Raw genomic sequence first — 20495 nt, forward strand, 5'->3', positions numbered from 1 at the left:
GTTATCAAGGTTACTTACAAAATTTCTTAATTAAATGCATATACCTAGAAGGCATTGCCTTAACAGAAAAGAGCTTAAAATAGTCATGATTTAAGCATCATCTCAAAGTGTGCAGACTCCTGCCCTACAAATTTTTAGTCACAGTTTACCTATGGAGCTCAGTATTTTCCTTAAGCCATACCTGACACTAAACACTGTGGTGTGTTCGAGGATTGTTCGTGTTCCTTGGTCTTTGAAAGATATGAGTATGTTTTATTAAATGTTTGTCTCCTCCAGTACATGAAAGACTCAAAAACATGTTTTTAAATGAAAGGTTGGGGAAGGATTTTTGATTCCTGGCTCTTGCTTCACTGACAAGTCTCTGCAGAGTGATTAAGTAAATCTCTTTATTACACATTTTCAAAATGCAGTCTGATGCTTTTATTTTTATTTTTTTTATTTTTAAATTTATAGTAGAATTAAAGGATCACATTCCTATCAAATTCCATGGGGAATTTGGAACCTAAAGTGATCTGAGGAAATAATCTGATTTATGCCAATCCTGCACTTTCAGATGTCACCTGAAACAGCAGATCCCACATCAGAAAAATTCCCAACACTTCCAGTTGTTGCAGGTTGAGAGCTGAAACAGCTAAAAATTAGATAACATATTAGGGGGACCTTCACCTTTCAACAGTAACATGCTTATGAAAGCTTACATGGTTTGTAGAGGTACTTATATGATTACAGTATATAACATATGATTATGATACATAAAATATGAAAAAACAAATATTGCTACTGCTAAGGAATAATCCTTAGGTATTACTCAAATTATCTCCAGTGGAAATCCTGATTATCTCTGCATTGTGCTGCTGGCAAGGTATTGTTAATTAGTTTTATCTGAACAATAAAACAAGATGCATGAAGCAATAGCCATAAAGCATTAATATGAGCACTGAACATCATAAGAAGATTGTGAAAATAAAATTTGAAAAAAGCAAATCTTATTTGGTCCCAGACCCATCTCTGAACTACCTGGTCTTAGTTAAAATTAGGCAATCTCGGGAAGGGAGGAAGGTTACAATTGTTTAAATCCTAAGTAAAAATAGAATGCTGACTGGGTTCAAATGAAGGTTGTTCTTAAAGTAACTTGCACTTACAGATTCTTGCTGCCAGTCTAGATACTTCCTATGCTAAAGCACAGGTCACAAAAATCTCTAAGGGGTACAGACTGTTACAAGTGCCCACATGGTAGCTTTTATAGATGTAATACAACAGTAAAAAATGTCCTGGAAAATAAAAAGTAAGTCTGGAATTCTTACGCGTGCTAAATATTTAACCAGAATAGTTATTTGGGAAACTGGAACAAAGCTGCTGGAAAAGTGTATTCACTCACTGCCAGTTCTTGTCCTAGTTATAGCTATGTGTTTGAAACAGCATTTCCTACCACCGTTTCTTATTCTTCCTCCCTGAAACACCTTCCCTCCCCCATTTCCAGTCTGGCACCAGATTGTGCCAGCCCTGAATATTGCTGCAATTTACTGCTGAATCATCATTGCCCTGCTGTCATAGATCATCATCATCACTGCCCCAACAGGAACATTGCAACATCAACCTTTTGGTGTGAGAAAGAAGAGCGGATTCCAAGACACATGCAGTAGAAAAAGCTGAGTATAGAATGTTCTTTCAGAAAAAGCTGTCTTCCTCTTCAAAGGAAGTTCCCTGGGGTTTATGATCACTCTTTTGGAAATAGCACAATTAGTTCCTGCCATGATTTCGCCTCTGCTCACATGCAGTACCTCCAGAATGCCCAAAGGATCAATGTTCAAAGGCAATGAGCAGTAGAAGAGACTTCCGTTTTTTATCATGGTGCCACTGAAGTCTTCTGGGGTTGACAGATGCTGCTCCAGAAGGTTAATAAGATGAAGAAAGCTCTTCTAGCCGGACCGTAAGAGGGATTATGTCTGAGGAGCAGATAAACAGATTATTCCAGAAACAGACACTGCTTTTTTTTAAGACCGTCACTCTTGTCTTACCACTCCAGCTCCCCAGGCTAGAAGTGTGTGTGTTGCAGGGGTTTGCCCAACTCCAGCATTCTGGCACCTGTTGCACTCTTTGTTTAGTTGCAAGTCAATGCAGTACAAGGCTGGGACACCTGAAAAAAAAAAAAAGAGCGAAGATTTGTGGGAACTTTATTTAGTTCTTTAAGGAAAAGAAAATTATTTTCATAGACTTAAATATTCTGATTTCCTGCTTTATTGATCTTGAAAACTGTGAATGATCAGTAGACAGCATGCATTTGAAAACTGGATTAATATTTTTGATCATTTGCCTTGCTCTTCAAGTTCAGGGAAGCAGAGGTAAGTTCATATATTAAATGCTTATATGAATTTACATTGTTTATGTTGAAAAAAAGTAAGTTGAAATATCAGGTTATTTTCATATTACAAAATTGTTTGCTTGGAATTTGGTATTTTGACAATTCAGCTAGAGACAGCACAGTTACTGACACTGCTATAAAGCTGGAAAAGAAACACTAGCAAAAGTTCTTATGTGTGTTTCCCAGGCTTTACAATCTCAGTATGAGATGCTATTTAGTTTTGATTTATCTGCACATGTTCTGTTATGAAAAAATACAATTTCAGAAACAATTGTTGGGAAGGGGTATAATACCTAAAAACAAGGTTTCAATGCTGAAATTGTTAAAGATGGTCTGTTATCCTTGAAACAAAGTATAACTTTGCATTTACTAGCCATTGTCAGAAACATCTGAAACTTCTATATATATAAAAATTCTGGAGGAATCAAACATACTGGCAAATATAGAAAAAATGCAATACCATTAAGGATTACTGTAGCTATAACTGTAAAATTATTTGTGAGAAAATAAATATAGACAGCTCCTGTACTTAGCACAACAGCTAACTGCTGCTCCTTTTTAAAACAGCAAAAAGTTCACAGTAATTTTAAACCTTCTTTAACAACAAAAAACAAAATATGATGGTGTGAGTTTTCCCTGTTCAGTTCCATATTCAATACATTTAGAGCCTTGGGGAACATATTTGATTTTGGGAGAGGCTTCTTACTAACTTTTCCATCTATGCTTTGATATTTACATAATTGAATTAAAAGTCAACATTACAGCTGCTTTATGCTTGCCCAAGTCAATGACCTCCTATTTTATGTCAATCTCACTCATTAATTAAATGCAAAGAATGTAAAGTGATAAAAGTGAAGTCTCCTCAATGACATTTAAATATTTGTTAAAGAGATGGTGTGAAACAAAACACAATCTGCTGTCAATAATACATGGAAATTCTTATTTACACTTTTTTTTGGTCCTGTTTTTCTTTGCACAGATTTTTAAAGAAAAAATAAAGAACACATTTCTTTTATCTCACTGAAATGATGTAAATCTTCCCTAGTGGACAATTGCAGTGCTGAAAAAACCCTTGGGAAAAAGTCATGTGTTAATTAAAGCTAGGTTTATATTCTGTTGCTCTTTGAATTGACTTTTTAATTCCATGTAAATAGTGTCATTTAACCATTAATTGTATTTTGGAAATGTGACAAAAAGTGAGAGAACGAGTGACGGTTCATATCTGACAAGAAGAAAAGTTATATCAAAGTGCACTACTTTTGCATTTAAATTGCATATTCTATGATGGAAAGAGCTAGAATGAACTCCAGGTAATTTGTGCATGCTTCATGGCATCATTACAGTCCACATTTATAATTACAATCTGAGAATGTGACAATGTATAAAGTGGGGTCACACAGTTTCAACCATTGTACAGTGTGACTCTATGTTACAACTCATATCCCATAAAAGACCAGCAAAATCCTGGGAGGCTATACTGACAGGGAGGAATACAGAACTGTGTGTTGTCTTCCTAAGAGTTGTAGCAGAAGGTTTGGTGCATAGAATGTTTTCAACTCTAAGGAAAGAATGACCAATAGTAAGCTTCATGTAACATCTTGCTTACATAGCAGTGTTGTAATTTTCTCATTCTTCATAGCTTTGAGGGTAAAAAGATATTTTTTCCATAAATGCATGTAAATGATATGCATAATGTATAATAATTACCTTTTATTGTCACATAGTCATAACATATAAAACTTTAAAATGATATTTTCCAAGTATATGCACACACATCTCGAGAGACTTAATGCTTATATTTAACTTCTTTACTAGAGCAAGGATGCTGCCATTTGGAGGCTGTCCAGGAGCACCTCCAATTCCACAGTAAACAAACAGGAAACTGTAGGAAACAAAGTCTTTAGAGATAGAGTGTTTACCCTTGGCCATGACTAGTGCAGGATCCAGGATATTACTTCAGGACTTTAACTCGGGTCTTTGCTACTGTCCTGACACAAACCATCTCTAAAATGGAAAAGGAAAGTGAGGGGATAGGACCTTTGCAGTAGCAAGAAATCTATGCACAAAATAAGACACTAGAGAAATTTTCAACTATTGAATTCTAAACCACTGAAAACCCAGACCAACTAGCAAAGTACAGAGAAACTCTGAACTCCCCAAAACATACACTGTTGCTGGGTAGATCTTAGCACTTCATACTGAAAATTGAAGGGAGCCAGAGACTGTCCAAGGCTGTTTAGTGTTATTTCTTATTCAGCAAGCAAATATCTGCTACTTACTCAACCATCCTTGAGAACACAAAGGCTTTGTGTGTGCTCTATGAAATCATTTTAATTCATTCTGACTTGCTCAGCTGTTCCAATTCAACACTAAGTGCTGAAGATGTTCATTACTATAATTGCACTTGAAAAAAGGGTTAAGCAAATTTTTACCAAAGGGAAGGGGAAGTCAAAGAATATAAAGCTTCAAAAATTAAAGAAAAAAAAAAAGAAAACATCTGCTTTTTGAACTAAGATAATTTGCTACTTTCATCCATAAAATAAGAACTACTAAGTTAAAGTTATCTTTCCTGGTTGTGAAAATTAAACTGTGAAAAGTAAACTTTTTTTCCCTTTCTCAAGATGTAACACTGCATTATATGTGGGGTTTAATCCTATCTATTTTCTGGCTAAAAGCCAAGCTTGAATAAAAATACTAGAATATTGTTGCTGAACCGTAAAGATTAATTCCAGATATAATCACATCCATACCATAATGATTAGTGAACTGTGTGTGAATGAACAGGTAGATATGTGGGATTTTTTTCTCTGAAAACAGCTGTGGTCAAAATGATCATTATTAATAGTAACAGGGTTTTCCCCTTTACAGGCCATTAATTTACAAGCTGCAATAAAGTAACTTTACCTGGAGTCTTAACCTGCTAGAAATGCAGACTACTGTTTATTGCATTCTTAATTTCTCAAGTAATTGTCCTAGTGGCTTCAGCAGTGCACTAAACGATCACCAGATGCATCACACACACTGTCATATTCCCAGAAGGAAAACTGTGTATGCATTTTGGTGCTTTGAAATATTTTAAATATATTTTTTCCTCTCTGCTTTTCTACCTCTGTCCTATTCTGAATCCCTCTGTGATTAAAATGAGTCTTCTGCTCACAATAAGATCACAAAATCCTTCAATTTTTGTCAAGAATGAAGTGCACTATCCTGCACATTCCATTCCACTTTGGAATTCCAACTGCATTGCAAACAATTTCTTCCCCTCAGAAATGAGTGATACTGAACAACACACTTCCTAAAAAGAAATATCTATTGACCTGTCTGCTTGTGTGTATGTATGTACTGGAATTTAGTCACTATCAGCTGCTATTTACTGGACAAACACCTCAGAATAGTAACACATCTAGAAACAAGATTAACAATCACTTGGGAGTACGCTGACACCTGATATAGTGTAGGTATGTTTATATACCGTTACATAATTGTAGCATACCTTATCATTTTCTGCAAGCATGCCAGCAGTATAAACCTTATAATATATCTCTCTGACAGAGTAACACTGTCATCCTCATTTCACAAAAGCAAGACCTCAGGTGTAACACAGAAACTGATGCCCTGACCTGTAAGCAGCATTGCAGTCATAGAAAACAACAGCAGTTGGTTCCTATGCTAAGAGTTGGTTTTAGAAGCAGCAGGCTGATTTTCAAAGCAACTGCCTACTCACATAGATGTCTTCAAAGCAGAAGGTCCCAGACTCATCGCTACAAAGCTAATTGTACTTAGACCACCATGTTTATCTTTTCAGTGATGAGGTTCTATTGGCTTCTGAATTTCTACTTCTGTGCAGACCCAAAATTACCTTCTTATTGGTTCCTCTGAATCTTTTAATACTCTATCAGACTTCACCCAATTGAATATTAAGTCTTGGTGACCCTGCTACCTGAAATACCAGCTTTAGCGGGTATGCTCCAGGTATATATTTCATACATATGATTCAATAGAGACCATAGAAGCCCCAGCAGTTTCAGGTAAGAAGCAATAATGCACTCAGCTTTCATTCTGTGATTTTGTGGTTACAGCACAAAATGAAGACAGTTCTAATCAAGTTCTTTTCCCTTTCCTTTTCCTCAAAACTTGATCAATCTCATCTAGCCCAGAAACTGGCCATGCTTAGAGCAAGAAATTGGACAAGGTGACCTCCAGGTGTCCTCCCAACCTAACTTGGTCTATGCAACTTGACACATAACTAAGTAAGGTTAAGTCCAAGTCATTCTCTGTCAAAATGAGATGAAGACAATTAGCCATAGAGTACAGACTGTATTGCAGGATAAGTGTTCCAAACTATGAGTAAATTTGACCAGTTCCAACCACACAAGTTAATGCAAAGAGATGGCACTATGGGTTCTGACTCCTAAAGATTTCTCTTATGCCAATCATCCTAATTGTCATCATATTTGAATGCAGTTACCTCAATAAGCTTATTCTGCACTGCAGCATTTTGAATCACAACATCAAAATTGTTGAAATGTTTATATATACAGCAAAATAACACTGGAACTTGAACTTGTGTTGTCTCACTGACTTTCTCAAAGTATCAACATTGCAGATCTTGACTAAGACTGATTAGAAAATAACCAGCAGAGGTGCTCAAGTGTTTCATCAAGGCAGATTGGACACATCCCTCCAAAAACTATGTTAAAAGAGTAAAGCATTTTTTTGCATCCTTTCATGTAAACCATATCAGATAATAGAAGGGCATTTCAGGTCAAATGTTTCTAAGATGGCCAAGGAAATATGAATAGATATATTTCATATGTTGACATTAAAACCAGTCACTCTTCAATGCTGTTTCTAGCCTGGGTCATGGACCTTAAGAGACTGCTACAGGATTTAGATGCTGGCATGAAACCATAGATGGCCCTTGATATTTTTTCATGAATTCCAGCAGCAGAATTTAGTAGAGCTGATGAATAACAAGGAAGATTCTTGACCAGAATTTGCACTTATCTGTCTGAAGGAGATACTAAGTTAACAGTAACTAAATTCTTCATCTTCCATAAATGTTTAAAGGAGTATTATCACGCATTCCCACCAAGAAGCAGGATTTATGAAAACCAGTCACTTTCTCAAAATCTCAAGAAGAAAAATCCCTTGGTACAGGTCTAATTCAAAACAAGAACACAGTCTTTAAAAGGCTGACAATTACAGAACTTACCTTTTAACCAGGAGCCTGGAGCTCTTCTCTTGTATCATAGAGAGCTTGACTATGGCTTGTGAACAAGTGCAGGTGGCATTTTGTCAGGCTAAAACAAAGCAAGAGAAACAAGAATCAGATGTATTTTGTCTTCAGTACAAGTTCCCAATGTACAGGCAGTGCCTGCCACCTCCCTAACATGTAAGACAATGCCATGTCTTGCACAACACAATATATTAGTAGGTACATGAAAGGTTCTGTAGTGTGTAGACACCATCTTTGTGGTATTAATGCAGGAAGTCTGCTAGTGAACATTGGTCAGCTGAACACGGTCTTCCCAGCTGTGTCCTGGACCTGGCCCCCATAGCTCTTTCTTTGGCACGCAGGCTTCATACCATGGGTAATGTTGCTATTTAAGGATGTCATTCACACAAGCTAACATACCAAACAGGACTACGAACCTTATCATTGTCAATATCCATTTGATGAATTAAAATTAATTACTTTTAATATAAAAATTGCCTTAGGCTTCTTCCTCTCTTTTAGCAACATGAGCGTTCTTCCCTGGCCACTGTTCATTTTCTTCTGAAGCTAGGTATCAATGTCAGCTCCTTATCTGTCAGTAAAACATCCCCACAGTAGTGGATGCTGCTTTTTTTCCCCAGCAGTTCACTGGCTATGTACACTAAACCTGGACAATTGAGATCCAAACATAGTTTTCTGCTGTGCCTCAGCTACCACACTTAGTTCACAAGTAAGACCTATTACCCACCAGAATGCAATAACTGCTGGGGCAGAGTCCCCTCAATAATACCTCTCAAAGTTCTTCCAATGTGTATATCAAGTAGTTAAAGGGTATATTGGACCCAAATATAGGTACAGGCAAGACATATAACCTTGTGATTAAGAGCACTGACCTCTCAGAGACAAGACATGAGCAGATTAATTATTAGGATTAATTTTTCTAATATAGGACTCCATACTTTCCAGTTCTTTAAGCTGTGAGACTTCACGGTTGCGAAAACAAACCTGGAAATGCAAACACAGATCTATAGTGTCTGGCAAAGCAGCCCTTGACATCAAAAAGAGTATAAGACCTGGGCCTTTAGTTCCACATTCGCACGGGAAGATAAAACTTGTTTCATGTTTCTCTAGGAGAAGATGGGTGCTGTTCCTAGTACTCATGGAGGGTTTAGGCTGCATTTGGTGATAAAGCCATGTCATATTTTAATCTGTCCCTGTTCATCTAAGCCCCTTCAACAGTTTTGTCCTGATGTCACTTTGAATTTTGCTGCTGAAACCTTTAGTTACCATACTTTAAATTCTTCTCTTTGTATACAATGACATCTTAATTTCCTAAAGTCTAATGAAACCAAATGTGTACTTCCAAATTAATGCTGTAGGTAAGTGTTGCTACACTGAGATTGCTGAAAAAAAAAAACCAAAACAAAACCCAGAGTAAAATTGGAGGCTGCTCAAAACTGATACTATCAACAGCTACTAATGAATAAAGCTGTGTAGAAAAGCATCTTCTACAGTTATACAAAAAATTAGTATGAATACAAGTTTCTTCCTCCTGTGTTTATAAAAGGAAAATAAACAAACCCAACAACAAAACATTGGCCAATTATTTGAACGGCTTTAAACTCTTTTTTTCTAGAATCCAGGTAATTATTGATGTAATTTCCCTTTTCACAATACAGATTATTAAAACCACATAGGAACTGTCTCTTTTTAAATCTGTTTCTCCTGACTTGGTTTTATTTTTTTTTTAGTGAGGGTATAAATTTAATAATGCAGGTCTCAAGAGACACAGGGGTGAGGCCTGGCTTAATTCTAATGATTTTAGATTTTTAATTTGAGAGATCAATACCATTTACCTGTCTGAAAACAAAACCTGAGAAACAATACCATGTGCTTGAGAGACCTGTATGAACATCAAAGCACTTTGATTAGGCCCTATATAAATAAGAATGCTTGGGAAATTTGGGGAATATTTGGGAAATTACTTTGTCATATTTTGAAAATCTTTTGCTGTATTTGTCTAAGCTCAGGCCCAGAGGTCAGGAACTCCAAATTTTAGCAATGGCTGACAGAGACCCTGTAGATCACCTTGGTAAAACAATAGCAACTTTTTTCCTCAAGTATGCCACCTAGAAAATGGGGTGAATGATGAAAATTCTTTCATGTGGGAATAAAGTACAGCTACAGCTTTGTTTAGGACACCTTGGAGACTAAGGTAAATTACAGTAAATTGTTATAGGACTCTTACAGTTATCTGTCCTTCTGCCCTAGAACTGTCAAAGAAAACTAAAAATCTCAGACATACTTTTGAAAGGTAAAACTGAGACAGTCACCTTTGTGAAACAACAGACTTAAATAAAAAGTCAAATTGGACAGGGTAAACACTAAATACATTAATGGCATGTGTTTGAGAAAAGAGAACAAGAGCAAAATTACAAAAATTACTTAAGTAAAATAGCCCAGTATTATTGGATTTATTTTTTTTTTACATGATCAAGTGAGGTAAAATTTGCACCACTTCAGTTTACTCAGTTACTGTGTTGCATGGTAAAAAGAAAAGGGATCAGCTAAAACTAATGGGTTCAATTTCATAATAGCACAAGTCTTTTTAGATATATTTTTTCTCCAACTCACGACACTGAAAACAAAGCATCTGAAAAGTTGCAGATGGATGCATACTACAGGAAATTATGTGGCTGAGCCCTCCGGCAGTCTTAAGTAAAGAATTCTCAGTTCAGAATTTACACAGGTGCAGGGGAAAGCACAGGACTGAAGAATTATGAACAAATATTGTTCATACAAGAAGATAGGGGTTTTATTCACATTCAGCAAATATTAGAAAGTTTTGGACACTCATGTGGAGAGAGAGGCTGATGATTTTTCCAATTCAAATTTTGCTTAAGTTTAGTAAAAAGATGATTCCAAGAATTAGTTTCACCAAAAGTTTCCTCTAGCAAGTGAAATTTACTAACCACAAGACATAAACTAAATTAAACCTATTACAATAAGTATACCTAAGCAACAGATCACACACACACACACACACACACACACACACACACACACCAGAAAATGCGGAAATTGAGAGGAAATAATGAAAAGAGAAAGAAACTACACCTACCCTGAACGGGCTAGCAGAACAGTGACAACTGGAAGCAGAGAATGCATGGTCACCTTCTGAGATTAAAAAGCCCAACAGTGAACCTATCATATCAGAGTTTGAAATCATTGCTACAATCATTTGAGAAGAATCTCCTTTGTCAGTGTTATGAATAGTGCAATCCTTAATTCAAGTTAAGAACTTACGGGTAAATCCTGGGGAAGAAACAAATCCTTCAAGAAAGGCCTCTGCTCCACGTGAATGCTGCCAAAGGGTTTAGTGACAAAATCCTCTGCCCAGTTGGTCAGACTGCCTGGGCAGCTGATCCATCACAGTTAATATATCTTGTAAAAGGTAACAGACTTACAACTGCCTACTTCCCATAGAAATTTTTGGTACTTTCCCCTAGAGGATTTCAGGAATCTGTTTTGAGATTTCAATGGCATTTGGATCTTGGATCTTCCTTGCAACAACTAAACAGTTGGTGCATAGGTTGCTGCCTCCAACATGCTTTACAAAGCATTAACAACCACCTGTTGCCTTCATTTTATAACCCCATCTTTCATATAATATTTATCATAATCAAGCAGTCAACTTTTTTCCATACTAGAGTACCAACTATCTCATAATAAATATATGATTTCTACACAGTAAGGATTAGGTATTCATTTTGAAGTTAAATAAGAACTGAAACATGTATATATACATACACATATGAACACTGACATATATGGTAGAGCTTTTCTCATTCTTTACTCCAAGCGCTATCCTTTTTCTAACAGCATGCCTTTCATGCCTTTCAATTATTTTTCTCTTCATCTGCCCACTTTTCTTTAAACATTTAACACAGTTCCAGATTACCAAGATAATGTGTTTTCACATTCTTTATTTTCTCTTGATTTGACTAAGAACATGATAATTAGTGTGTTACATGCAGCATGACATTCCTTCTTTTCCAGCAAACTAATAGTTTATTTTTATAGCATTACAGCCAGTGAGCCCTGTTATTTCCCTTTATTCTTCTTTTACAAGTTTTTAAACCATTCTTCAAAGCAATTTTTTTAATTCATCTTTCAGATACACATATTCTGTGTCTTTCTTTCATTTTCTCTCTTAAAGTTTTTCAATTATCTGCAAATTTTATACTTTTCTTTCAAAACATATCTTTCAAAATATCTTTTAGTCTGTTTATATTTTTCTTTTTCTTCTGTAATAACTGCATCAAATGTATGAAAATGCAACCCAACAAAAGAATTTCCAAATTAACTTTAACATCTTTATTAATATATATACAAAATTTTGGAAGATAATCTCAGATACTAATTGCTTGTTACATGATCCTGCAAAACGCCGTATTCCAGCTCATTTAAATGTGTACCTGAGATGCTACATTTATCATCAAAATTTTTACATTAAATTTAGCTGCTATGTCACATAATAATGCAACACAAACACTTTGGAAGTGAACAAAATAAGTCCTGAATTTTTATGTGCCTTTTAAGATGGAGGTTCCTATGCTTAAGGCCATTTTGACACTCTAGAAGCATTTCCATTTTTCGTAACTGAATAGCTCCATAAGTAAAACTTCAGCCTAGATCTTCAATTCCCACTCACTGTTTTCACTTTTTTTCTACTGTAGCTGTTCCACTTTACCAAAAATAGTTAGAGATTTATTGAGATATACCACCAAACATTGAGCAGCAAAGAAACATAATTGCAGTCTGCTCTGATTAATATTCTAGTCTGTGTGGGGGAAGGAGAGAGAAGCGCACTGTGTAGCAAAAAAGGGAGACCGGAAACAGCTTTTTCTTTCCCCAAAGACAATAAAACTTCTGCTCAGCTCTTGAAAAAAAAGTTGTTTCAGGGTCCAGTTTTTGGGATGGGTTCAAGTCCATGAACCTGATGTGATGGGAGATGTGCTTTGAAGCCCAAAGGAAAGATAAGAATATCTTAAAAGGGTGTAGATTTAAGGTACAATTATTTCTCATTTTACTTACCTGCTAGCATAGACACCTTTTTATACTGTAAGCTGACACAGATATGTTTCACTGTTCCCAAGCTCCAGACTGTTAGTTATCACTGTACTGTAAATTTCCCTACAAGGTGACATGCTCACAGATGAGATGCTGTAGCATTAAGTTCAAGCACTTAACTATCCTTTGTGGATCTAACCCAAAGTCACTTTGGAAAACAAAATTTAGGGCTTCTGAAAAATTTTACCTTGTGTGTCCTGGAATCATGTGTTGAGATATAAGGAAACTGGATATCAGGTCTCTTGAGTTCCAGTTCCCCCACATGATCACAGGACATTTCTCCTCAGCACAGTGATTCAGTCAAATCACTGACACCAATATAATGTAACAAAAAGAACACTCAGGTTCTTGCCAGTTTCCAGTCATGGTCTTGCATTGGATACCTAATGCTTATGCAATGTATGCTTATGTACGTGCTCGCTTTTCTTCTTTTCTAGAAATCCCTAATAAACTAAACCGTGGTGAAGCCAAACATCTTGCAGAGGCCTCAGGGTCAGAAAAAACAGAAAGAACAACAAAGAGGTCCAGAATATCAACCATAAGGCGGATATTTGACATGGCAAAGCACCGAACAAAGAGGTCATCCTTTTTCTCAACTGGTGTGAAAGTTTGCCCACAAGAATCAGTGAAGCAGATTTTGGCAAGTCACCAAGCTTACTATAGATTAAGAGGTAAGATCATGATTGCAGCATATACTTCTTTCTTGAAAATATTTATTTTTAATTGAGGAAACAATAATTTTCCAGAATCTTGTTCTCTTGGTCCAGGCAATGTATATGCTATTTGCTTTATGCTTTATTTTTACACAGACAATCAAATGTTTCCTGTATGTCAGCATCATTCAAGGCAGACAGTTACCAGACCAGAACAAACAATGCACTCAAAAGCCTAATGAACTTAGCGTAACTGCATAGTGTTCTAGCGTGGCAGAACATGAAGACCAAATTATGCTTGCATTACTGTGTAAAGATGTACCATCTTTCTCAAAAGTGCAGCAGGTACCATCATTGCTACTCAGACTTAACCCCACCAGCTCAAGACAAGTGATGAAACTATTCATCGGTCATTGCATAAATAAGTTGGCAGATATGTAGTTAAGTCCGTGGTAGTGTCGGCATGGTACAAACATTGAGACAATTGCCAGGGGTTCAAAGACCTCAGTCTTAATTTTAAAATGTCTAGAATGTTTTTCTGCACTTTCCCAATTAATTCACTCCCTCTCCAGCCCTTTCTCCTGATTGTAGAAAGCCTATAGAACCACCAGTCCAATTCAGTCTCTAGAGAGCACAGTGAAAATAGGCTTGTGTTTTTCATGATTCCTCTCTTCCTCCCTCTACCTCTCCCAGTCTTTCATTCTGTGGTTGTTCCAACTTGTATTAGAAAAATGCATATTTCTGTGCTGCAGCTAGACAGCCCAATGCTGATTCTAAAATCCAGCCAGCACTTCTAGGATGCAAGTATCTAAGGCAACTTCTCTCTAAATCAACTAGCATATTCCTTAAATCAACTTTGCTTACCTATTTGACCTCTGTGTTGGTCTCCAACCAATACAAGTTGCATGTATCTAACTTGCCTGCTCCTCAGTTCTCTTTCAGGGAACCAGCTAGTTCCCTCTGATATAAAACCCAGATGAAGAGCTGCAAAAGTTTTCCTCAGGAAGCCACTCGCTATAGGCAGAATAGACAAACTACACCAATGTCTTTATTCGTTCCTATAGATACAAACACATTTGGTACCCACTGTGGGAGCGAATTCCAACTCAATTAGTCAGAATTCTGAAATGTGTTAAAGAGGCTGATCCAAGAAGCCTTTCTTAAATAGTAATCAATCCTCAAAGTTTCTAAAACTCACTGGTCACATCCACAAAAGTAAGTCATCCTGGGAAAGGCTGGTATCATTGACCTCAGAATCACAGAATCATAGAATAGTTAGGGTTGGAAAAGACCTTAAGATCATCAAGTTCCAACCCCCCTGCCATGGGCAGGGACACCTCACACTAAACCATATCACCCAAGGCCTCATCCAAGCTGGCCTTGAACACTGCCAGGGATGGAGCATTCACAACCTCCTTGGGCAACCTATTCGAGTGCCTCACCACCCTAATAGGAAAGAATTTCCTCCTTATATCCAATCTAAGCTTCCCCTGTTTCAGTTTTAACCCATTACCCGTCGTCCTATCACTACAGTCCCTAATGAAGAGTCCATCTGCAGCATCCCTATATGCCCCCTTCAGCATCCCTATATACCCCGTATATGACCTTACCTCAAAGAACTGCAACCAGGACATTTTCATTTAAAAACTGATGATGAGAATACTACCACCTTTCTGGAAAGCAACCCATCAGCTGGAATATTGGGCTCTCTGAGTTTTGTAGTGTAAGCAGGTTTAAACTTATGCCTCCTCTTTCTCAGCAGTGTCTTAACTCAAAATTCTCTGCGTAGACCATCCAGTTCCGAAGCTGAAGCTGGAGTACTTCCCTAAAAGTATAAAAGAGAACATATGACTGCAGCTGAATAATTTCTCTACTCATTCAGAAAAAGGCGTTTCTGCTCCCCTGGATATCTGAACATTTTCAATTACAATGTCTTTTGTTAAAAACTCAAAAAAAACAATCTTTCTTTCAAGAAAAGATCCAAACCCAAGCCTTCTGTCCTCCCAGCTGAGCATGTCAATTTACCTAGTGAAAATGGTAAATGAAAAAAGGTAGAAGTGGCAATGTGATGATGCAAGCATTATCCTTGAAGTTGTAGTGACAGTACAAGCCTTCATGAAAAGATAATCTCGTAGACACAATGGGGTCTCATGACATATGCCTATCCATGGAACAATAATTTTGTTTCATGGACATACCTTTAGGCCCGTTCCTTTCAGTATCTAGAGTCTAGGAGACCACTTCCACCCCTCCATTTAGAATTGTAATGGCACTATGATTCATACCTGCCCTCATTTCATTGCTTCCTAAGAAAAAGTACACTTTTTTCATAATTCTTTTTACATATACATATTCTATGCTTTCAGGAATGAGCACACAACACAAAGCGGCACAGACAGTGGCTGTTTCATAACCTGAGCCTCATGTGACCCTATACCAATAAGACACCATAGCTTAAGTCACCATGAAGACAGTCCCTCATGTATGGAATCATCTGTGACACCTCCTCAGCTGTCCAGGTGTCATGTTTACAAAACTCTGGTAACTGGATTACTTTTCATCAAATAGTATATATTTATTCAGCAGTTCATGCTCAGAAGAACAGATACCAGAGTTGTAAGAAAAAGATGATAGAATGCAGCTTTAGCTGCTTGCTGCTAATGAACAAGTCCCTTCAAAAGACAGCATACTCCTTTTTAATAATCTGACCACATCTGCTCCACATGCAGCTGCTCTCCTGGCAGGCAGGTTGTTTCTGAGGTATTATGGAGGTGCCCTAACACAGCTAGGTGAGTTCACCCCTACAGCAAGCTTAGAAAATACCTAGAAAAAATGATTATACTAATTTCAGACACACAATGTATTATGAAATACAGATAATTATCTCACTCTAAGACAAAGCAGGTATCAAGTACTGAAAATAAATGTCCCTTCTTACAGTAATGAGCTTTGCAAAGTGCTAAAGGCAACAGCTTTTAAATTGCTGGCTAGCAAGCTTTTTTTAAATGTTTTTTCTAATGTTTGAAAATAGCATTCTCCAAAAATATTAACTTTAAACAACATTTTGAAATAAAGCATTCCTTCATCTTGAATGTAAATTATATTTTCACAAAGCCAAAAGTATAGCTGGCTTTGTTGACTCTAATACCAGAGCAATCAACAAGCAGTGGCAGAGGCAATCACCCATGAATGGGAAGGTATAGCAACAGCTGAGATAAACTGGTCCTGTTCAAAAGACTTTGGTTCTAGCAGGCACAGAGCCATGTTGGTTATCCTACACAACTGAGTTCAAAGACACTGTAGAGCATCCGTGAACCCACCACACACAGATTGCAGAGGACAACCTGTGTGTGGTAGGTTAACCCTGGCTAACTGCCAAAGCCACTCTTATCATTCTCCTCCTCAGCTGGACAGGGAGCAAAACACATAATGAAAGACTCATGGGTCAAGATAAGGACAAAGAGAGATCATTCACTGATTACTGTCACAGGCAAAACAGACTCAGCTTGAGGAAAACTTGATTTATTAACAATCAAATCAGAATAGGATAAAGAGAAATAAAAACCAAATCTTAAAAACATACCCCCTCCACCCCTCCCCTCTTCCTAGGCTTAACTTCACTCCCGATTTCTCTACCTCCTCTCCCCCCCCCAAGCACAGAGGGACAGGGAATACTGGTTGCTGAAGGGGAATCTGAGCTCCAGGACCTGGAGCACCTCCTCTCCTCCTCCTTCTTGGTGTCTGCAGAGCTGTTGCTCTCATCTAGTCTCACTCTCCAGTCTTCTTCAGCTGCAATTGCTGAAGCCCAAATATTTTGTGTGTGGAGTGGTATCTGAACTATAACCCACTATGTATTAGCATAGTTAGTCAGGTAGACAGTGGCTGTCTGGAGGAGGAAACAGTTCATCCCCCAGGATTTTTTCAACTTACAAAGAGGAAACTTTAGCAAGACGTTTTCAAAGGTTTACTCAGAAGCATAGCCCCACCTGACCATCCACCTTTATGACTCTCAAAACCTCACTTCTGCAAACATATCCAAGACCTGTATTTCCAGAATCATCAATGGAAAGTAAACCTTTATGATCTAGCTGTTGTTGCTGCTTTCTCCTCTCCCTCACATCTCATGCATGTCTCAGTGCTAGAGAGCAAGGTCTTTGCAGCAGGAACTTATCTTTTGCAAGTTTTCTCTTAAATGCCTGGCAGAGTTCTGACTGCTAGAAAAACAGATCAAAAAACTGGATGCCAAGCCAAAATAGGTATTCTAATATATTTTGGAACATACTGCATCTGAATTTCACAGCTTTCTTAGAGAAGGAGTGAGCCAATTGAATATGTAAAAATCTCCATTATTATATTATTTGTTTCACATAATCAGTTTGCATCCAATAAATTAAGTTCCCTTAAACTCATTCCTGAATATCATCTTTTTAAAGTCTTCCCCTCTGTCTTACTCTCTATATTCATTCTCATTCCCCAAATGATGCAGAACACTACTGTTCAGTCTGCAGCCAAAGTAAATGTTAATCTTGTCTGATGTAGCCTGGCATTTTACCAGGTGATTCATCACCATGGAGGAAATATCTAACATGGAACAAATAACTGTGTACAGTAGTTTAAAGAGGAAGAAAAACATGTTTGTTTTTTTTTTCCAAAGGAATTTTACTAATAATGGATATTAAGTAATGCAATTTTTCCACAGGTGTTTAAAGAAACCTAAAATTATGTACCTGGTGTAGAACACACTTAAGATTTTGAAACACTGAATTACTTTGAAAATCTAGAATATAATGAAATCATTTTAGCCTGCAGCATTTAAAGTATATTTTTCCATGAAGATATTTTTTACCTGTGTAGTAAATATAAAAATTTTAAATATGTTCTGCTTATCTTTTCTAACATAGTTAACATAGTCATGTACAAAATTTTTTAATACAGTTAAAACTGTGATTATTCAAGTATGATGGCTGTTAGATTACTAGAATATCCAATATGTATCCTTGGATGTACGTACAGTTGAGATGAACAAGGTGTGCGCTGTGTTTGCACCTTATTCACCATGATGATGATATCAAGCCAAATTAACCTTTCAAAATGAGATAAATCAGCAGTTGTTAATTTAAAGCCAAGAGCGAGGTCCTACACCTGGGTCGAGGCAATCCCAGGCACAGCTACAGGCTGGGCAGAGAAGAGATTCAGAGCAGCCCCATGGAGAAAGACTTAGGAGTGCTGGTTGAGGAGAAAATGAACATGAGCCAGCAGTGTGCGCTTGCAGCCCAGAAAGCCAACTGTACCCTGGGCTGCATCAAAAGGAGTGTGACCAGCAGGTCGAAGGAGGTGATCCTGCCCCTTTATTCTGCTCTCGTGAGACCTCACTTGGAGTATTGTGTGCAGTTCTGGTGTCCTCAACATAAAAAGGACATGGAACCGTTGGAAAAAGTCCAGAGGAGGGCCACGAGAATGATCAGGGGACTGGAGCACCTCCCATATGAAGATAGGCTGAGAAAGTTGGGACTGTTCAGCCTAGAGAAGAGAAGGATGTGTGGAGACCTCATAGCAGCCTTCCAGTATCTGAAGCATATAATGATGCTGGGGATGTACTTTTCATTAAGGACTGTAGTGGTAGGACAAGGGGTAATGAGTTCAAACTTAAACGGGGGAAGTTTAGATTAGATGTAAGGAGGAAATTCTTTCCTGTTAGGGTGGTGAGGCACTGGAATGGGCTGCCCAAGGAGGTTGTGAATGCTCCATCCCTGGCAGTGTTCGAGGCCTGGTTGGACGAGGCCTTGGATAATGCGGTTTAGAGCGAGGTGTCCTTGCCCATGGCAGGGGGGTTGGAACTTGATGATCTTAAGGTCCTTTCCAATCCTAACTATTCTATGATTCTATGACTGTCAACTCAGAAATGTTTAAAAGACCTAAATTTCTAAAAATACCTAGAAGCTAGATTTTTTTTACTAACTACAATAAAATGTGTAAATCCCAAATCACTTAAAAAGGCTTTCAAGTTTACTTTTTGGTACAAAGCATCTACCTCTAGCCTCTTTCTTCTTACTCAGTCTGCCAGGAAGCTGTGTGGGAAGCCTTTCGTATTTTTTTGGACCGGATTCCTGATACTTCTGAATATCAGAACTGGGTTACTGCATGCCAGAGGGAAACTTTCTGCATATTTGACATTGGCAAAAACTTCAGCAACTCCCAAGAGCACCTGGAAATAATCCAACGGGTAAGGATTACTGACATTTGTTTAGAAACTGTGGGAGACTCTTAAGTCCCTCCCCATCTGCTTATATAAAGGCAAAGTAATGTTCAGGAAGAGGAGGGGGCATATATTAGAAGGAAAACTTAAAAGTACAATAAACAAAAGAGCTAACAGGCTTCTGCTCAATGGTTGGATACACCAACTAGTAAAATGCTGTTTTTCTTAATCTTTTTGCAGCGAGTAAAACATAGAACCTTCCAGGAAAGGTAAGTAGCACAAGCAGAACCTTGCCACTTCATGTTACCGCCTTTTGTGAAAAAGATATGTGTAGATGTGCGTGGATGTGAACAAATGCACAGATAGCGCTGTGATGTATTTGGTGTGTGCTGTGAGAACTGAGTTTTATACTGTAGGTATCGTGGTACACAGGGACTGAATAACAAATAATGAAGGTGGACAAATGTCTGAGTTGCCTGTTCACTTTGAGACCCTACAGAATGTCTTCTTTGACTAACGTGAGCATGCAACAGTGACAGAGCAAGGGCTATGCATTCAACTAGTGTTGATTGGGAGTGTGACAAAAGATTACCCACAACATCTATTGTTCTGAAAAGGAAATTCAGCCTTTAATAAAAGTTTATCTGGAGATTACATTGAGCAGTAATATAAAAACACTATGCCTTCACTTCATCTTTGCCCTACATTTTTACATATCAGCATAGTGTTAAATAAGGTGATGCTTTATTCCATAAATTCTTGTAAAAAGAAAAAAGTGCTCCTGGCAATGCTCAGAAATCTGAGAATGGCAGGATTAAAGTTGCAATACTGAATTCTGTCACTTTGCATATAAATACTACAGTACAGCCAGACAAATCATTGTCCACAGTTTCTCTGATTTATATGTTATTTTTTCCTTTGAATTTTCTCTGA

General features: G+C 37.5%; 1 protein-coding gene across 3 annotated transcripts in view; it reads left to right on the top strand.

Annotated features, from left to right (window-relative positions):
• The first annotated feature begins 1729 nt into the window (after positions 1-1729).
• The window catches only part of IMPG1 (interphotoreceptor matrix proteoglycan 1), a 60033-nt gene continuing 41267 nt past the window's right edge, over positions 1730-20495 (top strand). The window contains exons 1-4 of one of the 3 annotated variants that reach the window (XM_061358389.1): positions 1730-2342; positions 13151-13384; positions 19423-19589; positions 19803-19831. In XM_061358389.1, the coding sequence (XP_061214373.1) occupies positions 2276-2342; positions 13151-13384; positions 19423-19589; positions 19803-19831 (497 nt within the window). In that variant the 5' untranslated portion in view covers positions 1730-2275. Of the gene's footprint in view, positions 2343-13150; positions 13385-19422; positions 19590-19802; positions 19832-20495 lie in introns of those variants that run through there. The other 2 variants (XM_061358390.1, XM_061358391.1) reach the window with 2 other exon arrangements.

Source organism: Neopsephotus bourkii, unplaced genomic scaffold (genome assembly GCF_033783945.1).
Source record: "Neopsephotus bourkii isolate Nb327-2 ecotype Australia unplaced genomic scaffold, CSIRO-AGI_Nbou_v1 NB_941, whole genome shotgun sequence".
Lineage (NCBI taxonomy): Eukaryota > Metazoa > Chordata > Aves > Psittaciformes > Psittacidae > Neopsephotus > Neopsephotus bourkii.